The sequence below is a fragment of the Antechinus flavipes genome, chromosome 3, assembly GCF_016432865.1.
Source record: "Antechinus flavipes isolate AdamAnt ecotype Samford, QLD, Australia chromosome 3, AdamAnt_v2, whole genome shotgun sequence".
Classification (NCBI taxonomy): Eukaryota; Metazoa; Chordata; class Mammalia; order Dasyuromorphia; family Dasyuridae; genus Antechinus; species Antechinus flavipes.
Genome location: NC_067400.1, coordinates 633,454,520 through 633,479,660, shown reverse-complemented (window position 1 = coordinate 633,479,660; position 25,141 = coordinate 633,454,520). Strand labels below are relative to the sequence as shown.

The 25,141-nt window shown below is 45.1% G+C and overlaps 1 protein-coding gene across 1 annotated transcript; it reads right to left on the bottom strand.

Annotated features, from left to right (window-relative positions):
• Nucleotides 1-479: 479 nt before the first annotated feature.
• On the bottom strand, nucleotides 480-20,273 carry LOC127556867 (zinc finger protein 665-like). The gene is made up of 5 exons (XM_051990350.1): nucleotides 19,108-20,273; nucleotides 12,085-12,167; nucleotides 11,411-11,537; nucleotides 10,337-10,537; nucleotides 480-7,159 (listed from the first exon to the last, which is right to left on the bottom strand). Exons 2-5 carry the CDS (start codon nucleotides 12,160-12,162, stop codon nucleotides 4,686-4,688), a joined length of 2,880 nt encoding a protein of 959 aa, XP_051846310.1. The 5' UTR covers nucleotides 12,163-12,167; nucleotides 19,108-20,273; the 3' UTR covers nucleotides 480-4,685.
• Between the last annotated feature and the right edge of the window lie 4,868 nt (nucleotides 20,274-25,141).

Genomic DNA, 25,141 nt, shown 5'->3' with positions numbered 1-25,141 from the left:
ACCATGTGAAGGAGCTCGTTGGAAGCAGCAGGCTCCTCTCCTTCCATACCAGGTAGTCCTGCCCCCATTGCACTCACCTGAACAAACTGGCAATACTACAAAATTGGGTCAGGGACCTCGACCTGAGGCACAGCCTGGAAGTTTGGCACTTCCCAAACCATCTTGGATGACTCCTACCTGCCCACGTGCTGTTTGAGGTCCTCACCCCAAAGTCTGGGCGCACACAAATTGGGCCAGCTCTCGGGGGCTACCCAGAAAATCTCATTACCTACCTCCCTCCACCCCATCCCTGGCCTTCAATGAGAACCTCGGACTCAGGCTGCCTCAGTTTCCTCAGGCTCTCCCCCTTGTCTATCACAATACGGCTCTTGACCGTTTGCTCAAATGAGGTTGTTCCTTGTGTGTGTATATGTGGGTATATCTGAGCATGTCTGTGTGATATAAGACAAGCTTTATTCCGGGCAAAAGAAAGCAATACATCAATCAACAAGCATTTATTATGTGCCTACTAGGTGCCGGACACTGGGCATTCAAGGACAAAAGTGAAACAATCCCTGCCATTAAGGAACTTGAGGGAAGAAGGCGAAGGCAAAAAGGTAACAAGCATTTATTAAGCACTTACTAATGTGCCAAACACTGCTAATGTTTTAGAAACATCTCATTTGATGCTCCCCCAAACCCTGGAAGGTAGGTGCTGTTATTATTCCCATTTTACAATGAGGAAGTTGAGACAAATGGTGGGTGACTCTGCCCAGATCGGGGATGGAATTTAACTCGAATTTTCCTAACCCTAAACCCAGTGCTCTGCCCATTGGGCAATCTGGATGCAGCAGGAGGAGGCAAACCATAGTACCTACACAGGTGAATACAAATGATATATGTGAGGCGGGGGTAGGGGTGGGTGAGGACTCGCTGGAGGGGGCGTTCACATAGAAGAACTAGGAACCCTAAGAGGTGGCTATAAGCAGGGGAAATGTTTCACACGTGGGGGGATTGGAACATGGCAGCTCCAGGAAACCTATACGGAGGTGGAGGCAGAGTTATGTACGAAGAACAGCAAGACGTCCTCCTGGGCTGGGCCAGGGGCCGCCCAAAGGGGAGAAAAGTGTAATTAAGCTGGAAAAATACATTGAGACCAAGTCCTGATGAATCTGAAGGCCAACACGGGGTTCGAATTTGATCTCTGCAGTAGTGGGGAGCTACTGAACGTTACTGAGAATAAAACTGGCCCGTTAGTCCTGAGCTGTAGGAGTTCACAGCTTGGATTAGGGGCAGGTGGAATGCAAGGGGACCACTGTAATCGCCCAGGTAGCGGATGAGGCTCCCATCAGGGGGGTGGCTGCATGGGGAGGGGGGCAAGGGGCAGGTCCAAGCTTGGACTGGGAGAGGGACCTCAGGTGACTTTGAGAATCACAGTACCAGGGAAGTGGGGGGAAGGGACGGTCACAGGACTGGGAAGATGGAGGGTCTCTGTACATGGCACATCCAGGTGAAAACAGGCAGTTGGTGATGTAGGAAGTGGGTGTGGGAAACAGGTGTAGGTGAGCTCGGAATAGGGATAATGATGAAGCCTTTGGAACCTGACAAAGTCGTGAAGAGAAAAGAAGGGCCTGGGATAGAGCCGAGGGGGAACCCGCAAAGATCCTGGAGTGGATGGCCACCAAACGGGATCATGGAAAAGCACGTGGCAAATACAAAGTGCTGTCACCCGCAAGCAAAGACTGAGAGTGACGGGCAGGAAGATGCTCCAGTCATAAAAACCCCAAAAGCAGAAGGGGAGGGGGCCCTGCCATGTTGAATGAAAGAGACAGGTCAAGAACAAGAGCGCCAGAAAACCACCTTGAGATTCGGCAATTAAGAGCTCCCTGCTGCAGTCCAAGAGATCGGAGTCTGCAAGGAGGCGGGTATGCAAGGCTGAGGAGGGAGCAGGTATGGACAAAGCCGAGGCAACGCGGGCAGAAGAGCTTTCCTGCGAGTTCAGGTAAGGAAGAGAGGAGACATTTTGGACAAGTTGAGGGCCTTTGGGAAGGTTTCTAAGGAAGTGGACTTAGATATGTCTGTAAGCAGTGGGAAAGGAACCAGGACAGAGGGAGAGAAAAAAGATTGGGGAGCAAAAGGGGCTTTGGGGGACAATCTGCTGGAGAGGGCTCGAGGACACACATCAAGGCTTGTCTTCAGCAAAGAAAAGGGCCAATTCTACAATGGAGACCCAAGGCACCAGGGGACATCAAGAGGTCTGAGTTAAGGACTGGGGGGAAAGGGAGTTCACAGAGAATGGCCCCAGGGTTCTCTGCGAAGAACAAGGACAAGCACCATCCTACCACACACTCACACATGCACAACTGCAGACCACCACAAAGGAGGCATGGGGACCAATAACAAGGCACTCACCTCCTTTCCAGGGACTTCACCTTCCTGGACCTGCAGCAGGGGATACTCTTGCCCGCCCTCTCCTCCTGGAGACTTTCTCCAATTGGGCTTTTTCTGACACTGCTCTCCCCTGAGTCTCTTCCCAGTGGGATGATCTGACCCCTCCCTATATCCTTCCCTGCCTCATCATCCACGTCCCATGTCCCAACTGCGGATGCTAATTCCCTCAGTCTCTTGCTAGGTTCTTTCCTCTTCTATCCCCTTTTGATTACCTCATCTACCTCTAAGGGGTTAATTATCATCTCTATGCAGATGTATATGTGCACAGAGAAATATATACACTCATATATATGTAAATATATATCTGGGCTATTATAGAGATACACACACATATTTCTACATATACAAATGCAGGATGCTTATGCCTCCACGTTTGTTTGCGTACTACATCATCAATTGTCTGCTAGGCTCATACTGGATACCCCCAAAAGAACTCCATCTTCCCCCCCCAACCCTCTCTGCTTTCACCCTAGGTTCTCAACTCTGCCATCATCCTCATCCCAGAGATCCAATCAGAAGGCAATTCCCACCATTTCTACAGTTACCATCTCTCTCAGAGGTCTTCTATCAGAGCTACCATCTTAGTTCAGGTGCTCAGGACCTTAGATCACACAAGAACCTGCTATTCCATTTCCCTGACTTCCCAGACACTCCAGTCTGCTATCAAAATCATCTTCCAAAAGCCATAGAGCTCCCCTACTTAGGCAACTCCAATAGCTTCCTATTGTCTCTTATATAAAATATATATTCTTCTGTTTAATTTTTGTGATTTATAAAATGAACTCCTTTTTGCTTCATTATACATTACTCCCCTCTTAAATGCCTAAATCTACCCAAAATTGCCTCTTCTCTGTTCTTCACACGTTGTATTCAGTGTCTACTCATTTTGCCTTTGCAATGGCCATCCCACTTTTCTAGAATACATGCCCTCCTCAACTGTCCTGGAGTCCCTCCTTTCCTTTAAGAGTTATCTCAAGCTCTATCTTCTGGAAATATCTTCCTTATCCAACTGCCCTTCCTTCCAAACTGCCTTGTATTTAGTTATTGTAAATATATTTGTGATTTACTTCACACACACACATACAACATATATTTATTTCTTCTACTAGGATGTCAATTTCTAATGACCAGAAATTGTTTCATTCTTTGTATTTGTATTTCCACAACTGCAAAAGTACCTGGCACATAGGGTTTTATAAGTGCTTCCTGATTGAATCATTGTCCCTGAAAACTCTCCATGTTCTCTTTTCAGAAAAACCTATTGCTTTCAGATTTTCCACCTTCTGTTCCAGCCAAATCAGTTTGTTTGTGTTTTTTCAAAGTCTTTTTAAATAGATTTCCTTCTTTAATCTGAAGATAAGCTTGATCATTCTAGGATTCTTGTGGTAGTTTTGTTCTCACTTTCTGGGTCTCGCTGTTGTTCCTGAGATACTGTGCCTTGTCCCTTTCCTTTCTCCAAACCTTTGCTTTGGCCATGCCCTATTCCTGGAATGTCCTCCCACCTCACTTCTGCTGTTTCATGCAAGAATCAGAGTCCACCTGCTCGAGGAAGCCTTTCCTGATCTCCCTAACCATGGGTGGTCTGCTTGCCCCAGCCTTACTCACATCATTCTTGGGTTTTTTTAATATATAGTTTGCAAATAGATGTATGTATATACTGTGTCTCCCCCCATTCCTCCCACACTGTCCCTGGCTGGAATATAATCATCTTGATGACAGAGACAGATAATTCTGTCCTTGGCACACAGTCAATAAATACTGATTGTTTCTTCTGGAGTTATTGCTTTGCTCTTCTAAAATTTGTTCTTCAGTGTCTTTGCTGTCATTTCAGGTTTTTGGTACGACTATTTCTTCCCTTTTCCCTCCTATTTTTCTTTTCCTTTATTTCCAATATTCCTTGGTGTTCTGAGATCATGAAGAACAGGGTTCAGACATAAACAACTCATATTTTCACCCAGTATCAGTCCAGTGATGGTAAAATAGGGCAAACCTCTGACCAGAGACTTTTCCCAATCATTGTATTCCTAGGATGGTGCAATGATTCCTTGTCTTCAGAAAGTGAAGACTTTCCCTAGCACAAGAAAAATCCTCTGCCTTCACACATTCATGTCATCCATAGTTTTCTTCAGTGTGAATTCTCTGATGTGGAAGATTTGAGTCTTGAAGGATTTTCCCTGTATGTCCCATCCACAGAGTCTCCATTAAGAAATATTTATGGTGAATAGAATTGCAATATATCTGAATACTCTTTCATATTATTTACATTCATAAGATTTTGCTCTTTTATGAATTTTTTCATGATTATAAAGGGATGAACAGTTGCTGAACATTTTCTCACACTCCTTGCATTTATACGGTTTCTCTCCAGTATGAATTCTCTGATGTTGGATGAGGTAGGACCTTTTCCTAAATGCTGCCCCACATTCTTTACAGTGATAAGGTTTTTCACCCGTGTGAATTCTTTTATGTTGAAGAAGGACCGAGTTCTGCCTGAAGGCTTTCCCACATTCCCTACATTTATATGGTTTTTCTCCTGTGTGAATTAGCTGATGCGAAAGAAGCTCTGATCTCCGAATGAAGGCCTTCCCACACCTGATACACATGTGAGGTTTTTCTCCGGTGTGAATTCTCTGATGATGAACCAGGACAGAGTACTGCCTGAAGACCTTCCCACATTCCTTGCACTGATAAGGCTTTTCTTCAGTGTGAATTCTCTGGTGTTGAATAAGGACGGAGTTCTGCCTGAAGGCCTTCCCGCATTCCTTGCATTGGTAAGGCTTCTCTTCAGTGTGAACTTTTCGGTGCTGGATAAAGACGGAGTTCTGCCTGAAGGTCTTCCCGCACTCCCTGCATTTATAAGGCTTCTCTCCAGTGTGAATCCTCTGGTGCTGGATGAGATGGGACCTCTGCCTAAAGGCTGCCCCACACTCCTTACACTGATAAGGCTTCTCCCCGGTGTGAATTCTCTGGTGAATAGCAAGGTACGACTTCTGGCTGAAGATGGTCCCACAGTCGTCACACCGGTAGGACTTCTCTTCAGTGTGAACTCCCTGGTGCTGAGTAAGGCCCGAGTGGTGCCGGAAGGCCCTCCCACACTCTTGACATTTGTAAGGCTTCTCCCCTGTGTGGATGTTCTGATGGGCAATGAGGGTGAGATTCCGGCTGAACGCTTTCCCACACCTGGTGCACTCGAAAGGTTTCTCCCCAGTGTGGATTTTCTCGTGTCGAGTCAAGTGCGACTTGCAATTGAAAGACTTGCCACAGTCCTTACATCGGTGAGGTTTCTCCTCAGCATGAACGCTCTGGTGCTGGATAAGGACCGAATTCTGCCTGAAGGCCTTCCCACACTCCTTACACTGATAAGGCTTCTCTCCAGTGTGAATTCTCTGGTGATGGATGAGATGGGACCTCTGCCTAAATGCTCCTCCACATTCATTACACTGATAAGGTCTTTCTCCTGTGTGAATTCTCTGGTGTTTCGTAAGGTAGGACCTCTGACTGAAGGCTAAGCCACAGTCATTACATTTATAAGGCTTTTCTCCAGTGTGAATTCTGTGGTGTTTAGTAAGGTAGGACTTCTGGCTGAAGGCTGTCCCACACTCCTTGCACGGGTAAGGTTTTTCTCCAGCATGGATTCGCTGATGCTGTCGGAGATGGGACTTCTGCCGGAAAGCTGATCCACATTCCTTACAGGGATAAGGTCTCTCTCCGGTGTGGATTTTTTGGTGCTTAGTAAGGTATGACTTTTGGCTAAAGGCTGAACCACATTCTTTGCATGGATAAGGTCTCTCTCCGGTGTGGACTCTCTGGTGTTTAGTAAGGTATGACCTTTGCCTAAAGGCTGCCCCACACTCCTTGCACTGATGGGGTTTCTCTCCAGTATGGATACTTTTATGTTTTGTAAGGTATGACTTCTGGCTGAAGGCAATCCCACACTCTTTACACTGATAAGGTTTTTCTCCAGAGTGAATGTTCTGATGTTGAACAAGGACTGAGTTGTGTCGGAAGGCCTTCCCACACTCCTGACACTTGTAAGGTTTTTCTTCACTTCGAACTCTCTGAGGCTGAACAAGGGGTGAGCGTTTCCTGATGGCCTTCTGACATTCCTTATACTCAGAGAGTTTGTCTCCAGAATGAATTCTTTCATGATTAATAAGGCATGAACGGCTGGTGAAGATCTTTTCACAGTCCTTACATTTATAAGGTTTCTCTTCATTGGGCACTGTCTGATCTGGAGTAGGGTGGGACCTTTCCTGGATCTTCTCACCCTCCTTCCTCTGGTAAAGCTCCTGTCCAGGAGGAATTCTCCTATGTTGAGTAACATGTACATCTGGACTAAAAGCTTTCCCAAGTTCCTCACAGTCAGAAGGTTGCTTTTGCCTATTTGCTCTCTGACGTTGAATAAGGGCTGTGAGATCCCCAAATTCATTACCATTCCGTGAACTCTCAAGCCCAGAGATGTCCTGACTGAAATGTTTCCCATTATCAAAACAGCTGTGGCCTGTCTGTATACTGGGGATTTTACTACGGAAGAAAGCCAATTTCTTGAAATCATGGAAGTTCCTTGAAATATTTCCCATCTGCTTCCATAATGGAATCTCTTGGGTGGGATCTCCTATAAATATGGAGCCATGGAGGACATCTTCAAGGAGTTCTTCCCCTAATGTCTCTGGTGTTCCTGCTTTTTGATTTAGAGGTGATTCTCGGTTCTCAAGTTTAGAATCCCAACCTGGAATAAATTAGGAATGAAAATGATTGAAATCAAGTGAAGTAAAAGACCAGCTCAACCCTTAACAGGATCATGAATCTCCCTGGCTCAGAGAGAACTGGAAAGACAGAAAGTTAAGGCAATCCTAGGGAGTGGTATGGGAGGCACAGTGTTCAAAGCTAAGATGGTGGTAATTCCTTGGTACTCTGCCCTGGTCATACCACAATTGGAGTTGTATGTTCAGCTGAGGAAATTACATTTTAAGAAGGATGAAAAAAGAATGGGAGAGAGAGAGAAGAAAGCAACAAAGTTGATGAAGGACCTTAAATCTGTGATCCATGCAGATGGGAAAGCTGAATAAACTCAAGAACATGCAGAATTATAGGAGAGACAAGTTTGGCATGAGATGCAATGAAGTGGAGAGTTTGGGGCTTTGTTCCCTTTGGATTCATATGATAAAGCTGGGGACAATGGATAAAAGTTGTCAAGAATCATTCTTAAGTGTGCTCTAAGAAGATGTTTCCTAACAGTATGAGCTCCCTGACATAGAACCAACTTCCTTGGGGGTCATGGGTGCACCTCTACACTTGGAGCCTCCGATGTAAAGACTGACCTTTTTACATTTACATTTTTACATTTATATTAGGGAGGAAAGGGAGCTGAGCTAGGTGGTCTCTCAGGTTGCTCCCAATTTTCTGGATTCATTGAGCTTTTAGCCCATTAGAAGTGGAACGTCTGGCTCGTTTGAAAGATGGGCAACTAGATGCTCCAAGAGTTGACAGGATTTCCCTAAAGCCCTAAAGTGAATTAGTAACAGGTGTGAGACAAAGACCCAAGTATCTGGGCTCCTCCTCTTGTGTTCTCTTCCCTCCACCATTTGTCTAAAAATCTCTGGATCCCTCTGTGAGAAAGGAGGAACCTGTGAGATGATGATGATGATGATAATGATGATGGTAACGATGAGGATGATGAAGCTGGGGGAAAGACCAATGAGAAGAGCAAGGTGTTGAGAGTTATTGAACTATCCTGGTCACCAGTTTTTGGGATAAGAACTCACTATTTGACAAAAATTGCTGGGAAAATTGGAAATTAGTATGGCAGAAACGAGGCATTGACCCACACTTAACACCGTACATCAAGATAAGGTCAAAATAGGTTCATGACCTAGGCATAAAGAATGAGATTATAAATAAATTGGAAGAGCATAGGATAGTTTACCTCGCAGACCTGTGGAAGAGGGAGGAATTTATAACCAAAGAAGAACTAGAGATCACTATTGACCACAAAATAGAAAAATTTGATTATATCAAATTGAAAAGTTTTTGTACAAACAAAACTAATGCAAACAAGATTAGAAGGGAAACAATAAGCTGGGAAAACATTTTTATAGTCAAAGGTTCTGACAAAAGCCTCATTTCCAAAATATATAGAGAATTGACTCTAAGTTATAAGAAATCAAGACGTTCTCCAATTGATAAATGGTCAAAGGATATGAACAGACAATTCTCAGATGAAGAAATTGAAACTATTTATAGACATATGAAAAGATGCTTCAAGTCATTATTAATCAGAGAAATGCAAATTAAGACAACTCTGAGACACCACTACACACCTGTCAGATTGGCTAAAATGACAGGGAAAGATAATGCAGAATGTTGGAGGGGTTGTGGGAAAACAGGGACACTGATACATTGTTGGTGGAATTGTGAACACATCCGGCCATTCTGGAGAGCAATTTGGAACTATGCTCAAAAAGTTACCAAATTGTGTATACCCTTTGATCCAGCCATGTTTCTACTGGGCTTATACCCCAAAGAGATACTAAAGAAGGGAAAGGGACCTGTATGTGCCAAAATGTTTGTGGCAGCCCTGTTTGCAGTGGCCAGAAACTGGAAAATGAATGGATGCCCATCAATTGGAGAATAGCTGGGTAAACTGTGGTGTATGAACGTTATGGAATATTAAGGAATGACCAGCAGGAGGATTTCAGAAAGGCCTGGAGAAACTTACATGAACTGATGCTGAGGGAAATGAGCAGGACCAGGAGATCATTCTATACTTCAACAACAATACTATCTGATGATCAATTCTGATGGACGTGGCCATCCCCAGCAATGAGATGAACCAAATCAGTTCCAATGGAGCAGTAATGAACTGAACCCATGAAAGCTACACCCAACGAAAGAACTCTGGGAGATGACTATGAACCACTACATAGAATTCCCGATCCTTCTATTTTTGTCCGCCTGCACTTTTGATTTCCTTCACAGGTAATAGTACACTATTTCAAACTTCGATTCTTTTTGTACAGCAAAATAACTGCTAGGACATATATGCTTTAACATACTTAACATGTATTGGTCAACCTGCCATCGGGGGAAAGGAGGGGAAAATTGGAACAAAAGGTTTGGCAATTGTCAATGCTGAAAAATTCCCCGTGCATATAACTTGTAAATAAAAAGCTATAATAAAAAAATTTAAGAAAAAAAAAGAAATATCCTGGTCATTCAGAGAGTAAATGGAAAGAGGAGCGGGAGATGGAGTGACAACAGAAAGAGAGAAGTGGGAGCAGGAAAGGGGAGCCAGGAAGTTGGGGAGACCTGCTTTAAGAAGATAGGAGGGGAACATGCTTCCAGGTAAAAGCACAGGCAGAACAAGATCACCTAATTATTAGTTCCTCCATTTCAGAGGCATCATATTTAAAGCACATATTTGACAGTACAGAAAACTGAGGGGAGGGAGGGAAATGACTCATCCAACATCACACTTTGTGTTGAACGCAGAGCAAAGGTCCGAGAACATCAGAACCAGTATATGTAAGTCACGCCCTTATTTGAAAGACTGAGGCTCAGAGAACTGAAATGTTTCCTGAGGTGTTTCCACACCTGATTCGGAGGGCACGTTCAGATACAGGGAGCACTCAGATACAGGGAGCACACTCAGATATGGCTTCTCAGAAGAGGTCCATGCTGCCCTCTGGACAGAGTGGGCTTCTGGACCCCTTGGAACTCCCCAGAATCATGGTTTTGAATGCATAGAAGATGTCGGATAATGAAGGGAACCAAGTCTATAGAAGGAAATATAGTTTTGAAAAAACAAGCTGCCACAGGCCAGGGAAGGACTCGTACTGAACTTCAGATATCAGAGGAGGAATTGGGAGAGTCCTCCCCGAGGTCCCCCTGCCCTCCACACACCCACCTGCACCATCCAAGGCTTCGAAGATGGATGCACACGAGTGATGAGCAGAGCAGCTCCTCTCGCTGGCTCCCGGCCGCCGGCTGGATCTCCCACCTTCACACAGACAGAGGCGACCTCCGGTGCATCCCAGGGGATCCCAGATCGCAGCCCCTTCCCCTTGTTCCAGCCAGGAGATCAGGTTTGGCTTGGGACCAAGAAGCCCTGATCAAGGAGAAAATATGCCAAAGGGAGTCGGGGTCAGGTGGTCAAAGGAAGGCCTGAAACTAGAGCTTTCAGACTATGCGACTCTCCAGAGAAACAGAAACACTCGTGATTCAGAAGGGACCCCACTGCAGACCCTCTCCTCAAACCATGACTCTCACGTTTCTTGGGGAACATCCCTCCTGATGTCTAGGGAAGGGACATCATGACCTCTCTGGGCCTCAGTTTTCACGGGTGTAAAATGGGGCCACTGTCCTTTCCAGCTGTGCTCCCACCAGCCCAGACTTCTTACCCAAGAACATCTCTCTCCACTTTGTCTTTTGGTTGCTTCCTACCAGAGGCTTCCACTTTGAGGACTGCTTGGACCAGCCAACTGGGCTGCGCTTCTGCTCCACCATCTCTTCCCCCTGCCCCCCAAATTCCTTCCCTCTTAAAGTCTGTATTCCTCCTTAGAATGGAGGCTCTATGAGGGCTGGGAGCTTTCTGTCTGCTCCTATCTGTATCCGGGTGTTTAGCACCGTGCCAGGGTCGGAGCATGCATCTGTTGCCTCTTGCAAACTGGGAGGAATGATGCCCCGAGACTTGGAGGAGGGAGGCTGCTCAGAGGTACTGCAAACATGGGTGGGAGGGGCAGGAAGGGTGGCTCATGGGAAACGTCCTGGGCTGGAACTGGAGCGTCCGGCTTCCAGGCCCCTCTGCGCTCCCTTGTTCAAATCACTTCCCCTCACTGGACCAAACGCAAGGGCTGGAGCCAATGGTGGCCGATGGCCCGGGGCGCCACCGCTGTTCAGTTTGCCGTGTTAGGGAAGGACCCCCAAGCCAGGAAGGTGTCGAGAGGGGTCCCGATTTCCCGGGGCGGGGGAGCTTCCTTACCCACAGAGACCAGGTTCTTGTAGTTCTCCAGCATCACCTCCCTGTAGAGCTCCCTCTGAGCTGTGCTCAGACATCCCCACTGGTCCCAGGTGAAGTCCAAGGCCACATCCCTGAAGGTCACCGCCTCCTGCAACACCAAACAGCCGTGCTGGCTCCGGGGTCCCATATTTGTGGGAGAGAGAGGCTGGCCCTGGGGCCCAGAACGGACACAGGGGGCTTGAAGGAGGTAGGGAGGGCAAAGAGAGGGTCCTTAAGGCAGCCAGAGTAGGGGATGTTCGGGTCTGGGAGCCCAGGAAACTGCCACTGAGGGATTAGAGATGAAGGAATGTTGGCCGGTGGTCACCGAGCCCAATCAATCCCCTCATTTGGCTTAAGTGGCAGGAGGCTCTGGCATAGGTGGCCCCCATGGAAGTGACCCAGCAGGATTGGAATCCAGGTCTTCTAACACCAAAGATGGCCTTTGTCCCTACTCAGGGCTGGCCGGCTCTATTGCCAACTGGACTGTCTCCCCATTGGCCTTTGGCTTTCAAAGTAAAGTGAGAAAGCTGGTGGTCGGATGATCCCTTCCCTGACTTTGGGAGCCAGGAGCCCCTAGTCCAAGAAGGCCTTGGCAGCTGACCTTTGGCCAGTGCCACCACGCGCAAGAACCTGAGGAAGCAAGTCCAGTCACTCACCCGGGATCTGGCCCACGGGATCCTGGCAGGGGGTCCGGCCTCCTCCAGGCGCCGCTTTGGGGGACAGTTATGGGGCATCACACCTGTGGGGTGAGAGAGCAGCCCCTGAAGGGAGGAAGGCTGATTTTCTGGCCTCCTCCCTCAAAACCCAGGGCAACACCTAGGGTTAAAGATGGAGAGGAAGGGTCCTAGAAGGGTGAGCCCCATGTGAGCCCAGGAGACAGGTCCAGAACAAACAATCCAGGATAATCTTGGAGCCATCCACCGGAGGGGTGGGAGACAGAGGAGGAGGCGACAAGGAAAAATGCTGAGTGATCAGAGACTGGGAAACCAGGAGCAGCTACTGCAGAGCATGGCAGAACAAAGGCAAAAAAGGGGGTCTCACCAAGAGGGGCCGAGCGGCACTCTGATTCGGGGAGACAACATGTGGGTGTGGGTAAATAAACAACATGCTCAAGTATATTTATATACACACATATATGCATACGTGTGTATTTGCATCTGTGTGTATTTACATGTATATGTACACGTGTGTGTGTGTGTGTAACAAAATACACACAAAATGAATACAAGGCACTTTGGGGCTCCAGAGATCTAGCAGACGGGCAGAGCACAAGAAGCTTCCTGGAAAAAATGGAACTGGAAGGAAACCAGGGATTCCAGAGTTAGTGAGAGCTGAGGATAATGCTGAGGTAATGATTCTCGGAGACAGGCAGCATGGTGGTGATGTCAGAAAGAAGAGGCTGTCTGTGAGGGAAAAGATGAGCTTTATTATGGACATAACAAATTTGAGGTGCCCGTGGAATACATCAATTACCAAGGAAAGGACTCCTAATTTGACAAAAATTGTTGGAAAACATTTAGACTAATATATAGTAAGCTTAAAATGGGCAACTGACTTGAATATCAAAGTTCATACCACCAAAAAAAAAAATAGAGAAAACCAGATCAGATACTTTTCACAGCTATGGCTGAGAGAGTTTTTTTTTTTTAATTAAGTTTTATTTTTAAGTTTTTTTAATTAAGTTTTATTTTTCAATCAATGAAAATCCATCTTCTCTCCCTTCCCAGTCCACTGAGAAAGAAAAGAAAAGAAAACCCTTGTTACAAATGTAGATCATGAAGTAAAACAAATTCTTAACATTGTCCAAAAATGTCCATGTCCAAAAATTAGGGGTGAATTTTTGACCAAAGAATAACCTTAGAAGAAGAAAAACAAAACAAAAAGTTCAGATATGTAAAATGGAAAAATTTTTGTATGAACAAAATCAATGCAACTAAGGTAGGAAGATAAGCAGTCATATTGGGGGGAAACGTTTTACATCAGATAAATATGATAAGGGTTAGATATCCAAGATATATAGAATACTAATTGAAATGTATAACCAAAATTCATTTATTCTTTAATATCTAAATGGTCAAAATATATGAACAAATGATTATGAAATAAAATGCTCCAAATTACAAAGAGCAACAAAAAGCAAAACAATTCCGAGCACTCATTTATTCCTGACAAACTGACAAAGGTGGCAAACAATATGAAGTCTATGACGGAGGGGCTGTGGAAAAGTGGACACACTGACATATGCTTAGTGGGATTGTGAATCCTGGAAAAACAATTTGAATCACATGAAGAGAGTGACCAAAATGCCATTCCGTCTGACCCAGCGGGGCCAATGACAAAAAAAAAGGACTTGTGTTTATAGCAGCACTCTTTGGAACAGCTGCCATAGGAAAGGGAGCAACTGGGAAATGGCCGATTCACAGAAAGACATGAATATCATGAGATGTGAAAGAATGAGTAAAACAGAAAAGCATGAGAAAATCACATGCACTGAAACCAAGTTAGGTATATGGATCCAGGAAAACACAAAACAACACAACTAAAAAGAGTAGCCAAAAACCAAGCAAGCCAAATACTGAGCAACTACTCCCACCTGGGAGAGGCTGGTCCAAAGAATAGATGTGGTCCAGTTCCTCCCTGCTCATTTATATGTAGGACTGGGGAACTATGGGTGAGATACACTGCATGTAACATCTAGCTTTTCTGATATGTTGGTGAGTTTTGTTAAACTTCTTCTTCCCCACCCTCCCATCCACTTTAAAGTTTTTTATTATGCAACATTGATCTCCAGAAAGGAGAGGAATACATTGGAAAATGTAGGTAAAATATTGATTAAAATACATTTAAAAAACAAAAGAAGTAAGAAAAAAGGAAATGAAAATACTTAGTGTGGATAACTTTTTTTCATATATAGCTTTTTATTTACAAGTTATATGCATGGGTAATTTTTCAGCATTGACAATTGCAAAACCTTCTGTTCCAACTTTTCCCTTCCTTGCCCCCTTCCTCCCCCAGATGGCAGGTAGACCAATACATGCTAAATATGCTAAAGTATATGTTAAATACAATATATGTATACATATTGTGGATAACTTTTTAAAGGATTTTGGCTGAGAAAGGGAAGAAGGGTATAGGTGAGCACCTAGTAAGGGATTTGTGATAGCATGTGATGATTTTTTAGGGATGGAGGAGAATGGGAATGAAGCAGGAGGAAAAGATGAGAAAAGGCATATTGGTGGGAGTGGAGGTGTGAGGACACCTCATCAACAGAGATGGAGGAAAGGAAACAAAGGGGAGGAATGATGTCAAGGGAGTTGTGAGGTGATAAAGAAGGCTTATCAGATGAGACAGACTGGAAAAGGGACAGTTAGTGGTGAATGACTGACTTTATCAGTACCAAATGAGGAGAGGGCTTTGAGGAATTGGGTGAGGAAAGGGGGAGCTGGGGAGGCTTCAGGAAAGAAGATGTCTGGAAGAGTCATCATGGTGACTGGACAGAGAATCACTTAGGGAACAACAGAAGGACTGCCTTGTGGCAGCAAAGATCCAGTTGAGATTGGGTAACAAATTTGTCTTGGATGATAGAAGAGCAGTCCAGAGTTGGGCTGGAAAAAGTACTTGTGAGTCAGGCACTAAATTCACTGAGAAATTTTGTATGCTGGAATAAAGTATCTGTCCCAAATTGGAAAATAAATAAATAAAATAAAATGACCAGACTTAGTAGAAAATGTGACATACAAACACAAGAAACAAGAGACACACAAAGTTAAATATAAATGAACAATCATAAGGGTTATGCTCTGATGGGGGGATAACACATGTAGCACCTCTGAACTCTCATCAGGGGGTCATTTCAGTTGTTCAGTCATGTTGGATTCTTCATGAGCCTATTTGAGGTTTTCTCAGCAAAGATACTCAGCCAAAAAACCAAAGGAGTCGTTTACCACTTCCTCCTCCAGTTCATCTTACAGATGAGGAAACTGAGGCAGACAGGATTAAATGACTTGCCCAAGATCATATAACTAATAAGCTTCAGAGGCCAGACCTGAACTCAGAAAGATGAGTCTTCCTGTCTCCAGGTCTGGTATTCTATCCACCTACCTGCCCCTCAGGAATTCCAGAAAGAATCTAATTAGACAGGAAGCCTGAGGATGATTCTATTACATCTCGATGATCTCAAAAGGAGAATGGAAAATGTGGGAAAGGAGGGAAGAGAGAGGAAGAATGGAGAAAATAATCTCACATAAAGGAAGTACGCAGGGAGTTTATCCAAGAAAAGGGGAACAGTGTGGGAAGAAGGAAGGAGAAGGGAAGGGAGAGGACAACACTTGAACTTCAGTTCGATCTCCTCTGAAGGAGCCAAAGGAGAGAATACACACACACACACACACACACACACACACACACACACACACTCAGAAATGGGCACAGAAATACCCTCCAGATAAATAGAAAGGAAAGGGGTTAAGGGAAAGTGGGAAAGGGAATAAGAAGGGAAAACAGATTGAAAGAGGCACCATCATAAGCTGAATGAAGTTATCAGTGATCTTATAATTACTAAATCCGTGGCCATTTTTATTCTCAGCTTTCTTGAACTCTCTCTGCAGCCTCTGACACTGTTTTCAAACATTCCTCTGAACACACTCTCTTCTAGATTTGGGGGACCCTGTTCTCTCCACCACTTTGCTAGATCTTCATCCAGGCTACATTCATTAATGATGCCCCCCCCCCCAAGGCCCCATCTCTACCTCATTGATTGAGCTCAGCTTTAATCTTGGTGATTTAATCACCATCTCTGAAGGACCCTGGAGGATGGACAACGTACCAGACACTTGGGGAAAGGCTCAGGTTGTGCTGATTTTCAAGGACCCTGAATTCAGCTTTGATTTCTGGTCAAATTCTAGAGCATTTTGTTACAGGAATGATTCATCAAGACCTAGCAGAGAAAGAGGGATTGCAAGCAGACAATATCATTTCCCCCCAAATCTGTCAGGCCCCAATAATCTCAGCTCCTTTTCAGACCACGTTCACTGGAGGGCCAAAGTATTTTGAACAAAGCACGTGGGTTTTTTAATACTTTTCTGATGAAAAAGCATGAAGTGGCAGAGTAGGCCCCGGCACACTTATTTGGATTCAGAGAAATCTGAACAATCAAATCACAAACTACAGTGACGACCATTTCCACGGCCAGTAGCAAGAAAGTCTCCAGGGAACGAAGGGCCCTGGATCTGTACTTGGCCCCAGGATTGCTAACATTTTTGTGAATTCCTAAGATAGAAGCTTGGATGGCTCACGAACCAAATCAAATGTCAGAGTAGAGAAGGTAGGAATTAAAGAGAGGAAGAGAAAAAGAAAGAGGAGGGTGAGGGAGGATGGCAGAGAGAGAAAGGATGAGAAGGAAAAGAACAAGAGAGACAAGAGACAGCGTGGAGACTGGGGAGTCAGAATCTATAAAGATTGACTGACAAGTTAGCAGGACAGTCCCAACCAAAATAAAATTTAATCTGGATAAATATAAAAACTTACACAGGTTTCAGAAGTATAAACCTGAGGAGAGATGGGTAGACAGCAGTTTCATCTGGAAATGGACTGGGAAGGAGAAAGGGGATCATTAGTTAACCCTAAGTAAGCTATGGGAGCCAAGAAAGCTGATGGAACATTTAGGGTACATTTAAACAGAGTCCAGAAATGAGGATGTCAAAGTTCTACCTGATCACACCAGGCTCACCATGTTTGTACTTGGAACAAGAAGGATCTGAGTTCAAATCCTGCCTCAGATCCATACTAGCTGTCAGCTCCGGTTTCCTCATCTGTCAAACAGTTCAACTTATTTGACTCCATGTCTTTGGAAAACATAAGGATCTCACGGAGACAATTGTTTCCCCTTCCTCCTCCCCACCCCCAGTAGAAGGTTATCATTCTGAGGTCACATGACCCCTTCAAATTGTGCAAATAAATTAGACCTTCTTAGTTTTCTCTGGACTGTTGTGTTTGCATTTCAGAATTTCTGCCCTAATTAGTATATTTAACAGCCATTTCCTTCTCAGTAGGATGGCTCTCAGTTTGATCTTTTGATTTTTGGAATACTGTATTAGGAAGAGCTCCTTCCAAACTCATGCGTGTGAGAAGAAATAATTCCTTCCTACCCTGGGACCCAGCGCATGGGCTCCTTCCTACCCGGGGACAGGGCGCACGGTCTCCTTCCCTCCCGGGGACACGGCGCACGGGCTCCTTCCCACCCGGGGACACGGCGCACGGGCTCCTTCCTACCCGGGGACACGGCGCACGGTCTCCTTCCTTCCCGGGGACAAGGCGCACGGGCTCCTTCCTACCCGGGGACAAGGCGCACGGGCTCCTTCCTACCCGGGGACACCGCGCACGGGCTCCTTCCTTCCCGGGGACACCGCGCACGGGCTCCTTCCTACCCGGGGACACTGCGCACGGGCTCCTTCCTTCCCGGGGACACCGCGCACGGGCTCCTTCCTTCCCGGGGACACCGCGCACGGCTTCTTACTTCCCGGGGAAAGGGCGCACGGGCTCCTTCCTACCCGGAGACACCGCGCACGGGCTCCTTCCTACCCGGGGACACGGCACACGGGCTCCTTCCTTCCCGGGGACAAGGCGCACGGGCTCCTTCCTACCCGGGGACAAGGCGCACGGGCTCCTTCCTACCCGGGGACACCGCGCACGGGCTCCTTCCTTCCCGGGGACACCGCGCACGGGCTCCTTCCTACCCGGGGACACGGCGCACGGGCTCCTTCCTTCCCGGGGACACCGCGCACGGGCTCCTTCCTACCCGGGGAAACGGCGCACGGGCTCCTTCCTTCCCGGGGACACCGCGCACGGCTTCTTACTTCCCGGAGACAGGGCGCACGGGTTCCTTCCTACCCGGGGAAACGGCGCATGGGCTCCTTCCTTCCCGGGGACACGGCGCACGGGCTCCTTCCCACCCGGGGACACGGCGCACGGGCTCCTTCCCACCCGGGGACACCGCGCACGGGCTCCTTCCTACCCGGGGACGCAGCGCACGGACTCCTTCCTCCCCCGGCTCCTTCCTACCCGGGGACACCGCGCACGGCTGCTTCTCCCTCCCAAGAGATCCACTGCGGGTTTCTGTGCTCTCCTGCCTCCTACCCGGGGGAGACAGCGCCCGTCACTTGTGGGACAGAAGCACAGACTACCCAGAGTCTCAGGCCGAAACGGCCAAAAGTGCATCCAAGAGTCCTACTCGAAAACCCTAACCCTAAAAAGCCCAGCGCGCTCGCGCGCTCTCTCATACACACGTATTTCACAACGAGCCCACAAACACTCCCCAGGAGGACTCGCAGGTATAAACAGGAAACCCAACTGACACAAGGACACGTATGCACACAGACCACACTCACAATGGAAAATGAACACACAAATACGCATCAGACACAGCCACACAACAGACGCACGAACATCCAGCGGACACATAACACAGAGGCACCGGCGTTCACATACCTGGCACACACCCGGCGCGGCCCTCCCAGGAGCACAATTACACAACCCGCGCCCCTCCCCCACAACCCGCCACGATAGGACACAACTTAAATAGGACCACCAGGCCCGACAGCGGGGCCATCAAAGGAAGCCTCGGCCGCGGAGGATCCGAGGGCGCCGGCCCTTCTGGCTCCCACTCCCATTTATGGCCTCACCTCGCTTAGCGTCTCTCCAATATCGCCCCCGTAGCCCCCAGCGGACTCAGAAGCCTGCGGGTGGTCGCTGTGCCTACGCAGCCGCAATGGCAACGGTGGGGAGGTGGTAAGGAAGGCAACCCTAAGCGCATGCGCCCCCAAGTTTCTTCCCCCAAACTGGAGCTTGGAGGGGCGGGGCCTGAAGCGGTCACTTCCTTTGTAAATATCGGCGGTGTGGGGTGCTCAGTGTCTCTGGGTGTGGAAGGTTCTTGGGACATTTCGAGTGTGCGTATTCTCGTAACGTACGTAAAAGAGGGGGTGTCTGTGTATGTCTAGAGGCTCTTGCACACGCGTGGGCTCCTCCGTCCTGCCTTCTCCTGCTTCCCTGTCCTGACCCTGTTCCCTGACCTCCAGCAAGCGATCGGAGGCATTGTCCTTGGACCGGGGTCCCCCCTCCCGGGAGCCTCCCTTTTCTCTCAGCATCGATTAAATCCCCACCTTGACTGGCCTCCGCTTGTCCTGAGCCTCACTTTACCCGTGCTTGCTACGCTCGTGTCGTCCCCCTCTGTTACCTGATGTCTCCTGGATATTTCCTTTTAAAATCTAACTGGGAACGGCAAGTTCCCGGAGCATCCACATGATCTCTTCAGAAAATCCCCCTTTTCTTCCTCCTTGAAATTGTTTCCCTTTTGGTCTGCGAATTTTCTTCCTTCATCTTAGTCCCCCTCTGGTCCTTTACCTTGGAAATCCTGCCTTTCTTTGTATTCCTCAGCACTTAACACAGTGCCGGGCCCTTAGGCACTTAATACACGCTTGCGTTCTTCCCTACTCTTCCCTGATTTTGTCCTTCTAGCATTCTCCTTTGCTCCTCCTGATCTTATCCTTCAAGCAAAACATCTTCCAAAACATCCCTTATCTCTCCAATTCTCCCGGTTTCTCTCTCTTCCTTCAGTCTATAAAATGACCCCTTCCCAAAGTATGGCACAAAATTACCTATCAGTTTTGTCCGAGGCCTTTACTAATGAATAAAGTTATTTTTTCGGCAAGGAGAACATCTCATGGTAATTCTTCACAATCTTTGTGCCTCATCTTTGCTCTCTTGAATCTTGTTTAGCAAAGTGCCTGGCACCTAGGAGACATTTAATAAATGTTGGTTCTCTTCTTTTTGTGGTTCTCTGCCTTTATTTAATATAATTTTTTGATGATTTGAGTGATTGAAATTATCCTCCCCTGAAAGAGGATACATTTTAAATTGTCTCTCCTAGGTGTATATTTCATGTTTTCTCCCTGCTATGAAATATTTTATGTTTAATAAGGGCAGCCAGATAGCACCATTAACTTGGGGAACAGCTAGTTCCCCTTGTATGGGGTATTAATGGGCTTTGAGCCTCCCCTTACTGTATTATGGTCCTTTTGTCTATGGAGGCACTTGATGGGTCTCTTCTCAAATCACACTTTTAAGTGCATAAAATAAAACATTTAAGATTAAAAAAGAAATCAGTTATTGTCAGAAAGATAACAAAAGACCAGGTGATAGTGTTTAACAAACCAAGTCAAGGTTTTTATATTTATAATGGGCCTGAGGTTAGGAAGGCTCATCTTCCTGAGCTCAAAACCCACCTTGGACATTTACTAGCTGTGTGACCCTGGGCATGTCACTTATTTCTTTGCCTCAATTTACTCATCTGTCTAATGAAATGGAGAAGAAAGGGGCAAAATACTCCAGTTTCTTTACCAAGAAAACCAGAAATGGGATCTTGAAGACTTGGACACGACTAAAAGGAATGAACAAAAGACTTTACAAACCAAATCAAGGATTTTTATATAGAAAGCCCCTGGTGTTTGCTGAGTAGATTTTATTACATCATGACAATGAATACATTGTTTAACCGTGAGGAAGAAACAGTTACTAGTGCTGAACTCCTCTCTTCCCCTTAATTCCCAAGTTTCTGAGCTAGTAATTTATTTAAATAGATCACATTGGAATTCAGGTATCAATCAACAAATATTAATTAAGTGCCTGAAACCAGTCCTTGCCCTAAAGAAGCTTAAAGTCTAGTCTGGACTTTCACAGAATATGTGTTAAAATAAATATTTATATTTAATTATAGAATTCTGGCACCAAAATGGCAAATAATTTGAAAACCACTTCAGAATTGATATAAGGAGCAAGAAGTAGGGCCCATCTACCTGCAGATCCTAAGGGTATGGTCTAAGTGTTGGCTACCCTGGGGCAGGATTTCATTACTGCTCAGCAATGAGGTCGAGGCCATCCAGGTGGCCTGTGTTAAGGATGGGACCACTGGAATGGGACCTTGATGTACAGCACAGATTGCTGGCTTGCCTGAGGGCTGCTGGCTTGCAGAGGGTGGAACCTTGCTGGTGGATTGTCCCAGGTTTGAAGTGTAGATGGAAGCTCCTTGCTATGAGGCCAGCTGCCTGTAATTTAGGACCAGAATCCTACAAGGTATTATTTACAAGAAACACATGTAAAGCAGAGAAATACACCCAGGTAAAAGTAAGGGTTGGAGCAGGACCTATTATATTTCTGTTGAAGTAAAGAAACCAGGAATAGCAATTATGATCTCAGATAAAGCAAAACCAAAAATAGGTCTAATAAAAAATTTAAGGAAGGAAATTATCTTGGTGAATGGTACCAGAGATAATGAAGCAATAGCAATACTAAACACTTATGCACCAAAACGGTATAGCATATAAATTTTTGAAGAAGTTGAATGGGTTACAGGAGGAAACAGACAATAAAACTCTATTAGTGAGATACCTCATCTTTCCCCTCAAAGAACTAAGGAAATCTAACCAAAAAAATAACAAGGAGATGAATAAGGAGATTTTAAAATTATGAAAAGCTTATATATCTGAAGAAAATTGAATGGGAATAGACAGGAACATGCCTTTTCTCAGCAGTACATGGCACCTACACAAAAAATGATCATGTATTAGGACATAAAAGACCTCATGACCAAATGTAGAAATTGTAATTTCATACTTTTCAGATCATAGTGCAAAAACAAATTGTATTCATTGTCAGCAATGGAAAGAGTTAATTGGAAACTAAATAACCTAACCCTAAAAAAGTGTATCAAACAACAAATCATAGAAACAATCCACAATTTTATTAAAGAAAATGACAAGAATGAGACAACATCCTAAAATTATAAGATGCAGCCAAAGCAGTTCTTAAAGTAAATTTTATAACTCTAAATGCTTAAATCAATAAAACAGAGAAAGAACAAATCAATGGATTAGCCATGTAAATTAAAAAACTAGAAAAAGAGCAAACTAAAAATTCCCAATTAAACGCCAAAATAGAAATTCTGAACATCAAAACATAAGGAGGGAGGGAGAGGGGGAAAGATGGAGGGAAGAGGGAGAGGAGGAGAAATGGAGGGGAGAGAGAGAGACAAAAGGGAGAGGAGGAGAGGGGAAAGGGAGAGAGATGGAAGGGTGAGGGAGACTTAATAAGACTGAAAAAAAAAAGAAAACATACCATTAAAATAGATGGTTAATTTTATTTAAGAGAAGGAAAAAATAAAGCCAAAGATTAGTATCAAAAAGGAAAGGAGTGAATTGATCACAATGAAGAGAAAAGTAAATCAATCATTAGGAAATATTTTACCGAATTATATGCCATTAAATTTGACAATCTAAATCAAATAGGTAAATATCTATAAAAAATAGAAATTACCCAGATTAAAAGAAAAAATAAAATACTTAACCCAATCTTAGAAAAAGAAGTTGATGCTAAGTGAAATGAGCAGAACCAGGAGATCATTATATACTTCATCAATGATACTGTATGAGGATGTATTCTGATGGAAGTGGATTTCTTCGATAAAGAGAAGATCTCAGTTTCAATTGACCAATGATGAACAGAAGCAGCTACACCCAAAGAAAGAACACTGGGAAATGAATGTGAACTATTTGCATTTTTGTTTTTTTTCCCAGGTTATTTATACCTTCTGAATCCAATTCTCCCTGTGCAACAAGAGAACTGTTCAGTTCTGCACACATATATTGTATCTAGGATATACCGTGACCTATTTTACATGTATAGGACTGCTTGCCATCTCGGGGAGGTGGTGAAAGGACAGAGGGGAAAAATTGGAACAGAAGTGAGTGCAAAGGATGATGTTGTTAAAAAAAATTACCCTGGAATGGATTCTGTCAATAAAAGTTATTTAAAAAAAAAAGAAAAAGAAGTTGAATAAGTCATCAATGAACTTCCTAAGAAAAAATCCCCAGGACCATATGGATCTACAAGTGAATTCTACTAAACATTTAATTTTTAAAAAAATAATAGTTTTTTTTTAAATATATGCAAAGATAGTTTTCAACATTCACACTTGCAAAACCTTGTGTTCCAAATTTTTCTTTCTCCCCTCCTCCCATTCCTAGACAGCAAATAATCTAATAATGTACAATTCTCCTAAACATATTTCATATTTATCATGCTGCACAAGAAAAATCAGGTCAAGAAAAATAAATGAGAAAGAAAAAACAAGCAAGTAAATAACAACAAAAACAACAAGGTAAAAACACTATATTGTGATCTACATTCAATCCCCACGGTCCTTTCTCTGGATGAAGATGGCTCTGTCCATCACAAAATCATTGGAATTGACTTGAATCACCTCATTGTTGATCACATTGATCACAACATTCACAGTTGATCATCACATAATCTCATTGCTGTGTACAATGTTGCAAGGGTATTGATTCTGCCAAGAAGGAGTATCAAGGCCACCTCGACCTTTGATGTACAGTAAGTTTTCTGCCACCTTGCAGAAATGCCCTTGTTAAGCAAGGAGCACTGATTTGAGATCGTGGGAACTAGTGTAAGCTGAGAGTCACAGTCAGTGCTACGTGAACAGGGATGCCTGAACAGGGCCTCCTGCCTGTGAGTGAGCTGATGAATTGCTGAATTGGCTCTCTTCCCATTGGTAGATACCATGCATACACAATGCCCACAAGCTGCTTCTCTGAATGGTGATTGGGGATCATCTATTGTTCACACTCACAAAAATGTATATCAACAAGGTTGTATGGCACAATAAACTGGAGCTCTTTTCACACCCTATGAGTTTCCCTCCTCATTCATCTCACCTCTGAGATAATATGCCACAAGCACTTAAAAGCAGGCCCCAATACAATGTTCTCTTGTGCCAGGGACCCCATACCCTTAGGCCTGAGCTAATAAATGTCAACTGTGTCAACACCATTGTGCATTGTGCTGAGATCGTTATCCGCTTCCTGGCTCCAGAACTTCATATCTCACAAGACATCAATCACCATCTGCTATCGGACCCCTGGACTTATGACCCTCATCATGAGACCTCAGCCCCCCTCTCCTCTATACCTTGTGCATTGTGTAACTGCATTCCTACATACGTGACATTCCTGAGCCACCCTATATAAGCTGAATTGTGTGCTGCAATAAACTCGAGCTGCTTTAAACCCCACTTAGCAGTCTCCCTCCTTTGTTTTTCCCATTACCAGGCTTTTTGCCCTACAGGCTTTTTTGCCCTACAGGCTTTTTGCCCTACAGGCCTTTGCCTTACGGTAATGCTCCACTTCGAGACTCACGATTGACGACCTGCTGGACGGGTCAACTGGCGCCCAACGTGGGGCTCGAAGTGGACATTAACCCATTAACCCGACAGACCACGTGGAAGTTTCGTTCGGGCCCCAGAGAATCCGCTCCGAGAAGACCCGGCTACGCCCAGCGTCTACTCCGAGCTACGCAAGTGAAAGGTAAGTGATCGTCTGTCTTATCCATGGGATCTCATCTGTCCAAAGAGCAGGTCTTTATTAAAGACCTTAAGGACAGTTTCAAGGAACGAGGGGTTAAAGTCAAAAAGAAAGATCTTATAAAATTCTTTATTTATATTGACAAAGTCTGCCCTTGGTTCATAGTTAATGGCCCTGAAATATATCCCGCTAAGTGGCAGAAAATGGGGCGCGATCTGAATAATTTACTTGAAACAGAGGGGCCTGAATCTATTCCCACTAATGTTTTCCCCTATTGGACCTTAAT

What these genes read in the sequence shown, in the direction of transcription:
- LOC127556867 (XM_051990350.1), bottom strand. Translation starts at nt 12,162, where the DNA reads ATGCCCCATAACTGTCCCCCAAAGCGGCGCCTGGAGGAGGCCGGACCC. An exon ending in TCCCGTGGGCCAGATCCCGG is followed by an intron (nt 11,538 to 12,084) that starts GTGAGTGACTGG and finishes TTGGTGTTGCAG; the next exon opens with GAGGCGGTGACCTTCAGGGA. An exon ending in CGAAGCCTTGGATGGTGCAG is followed by an intron (nt 7,160 to 10,336) that starts GTGGGTGTGTGG and finishes AATTTATTCCAG; the next exon opens with GTTGGGATTCTAAACTTGAG.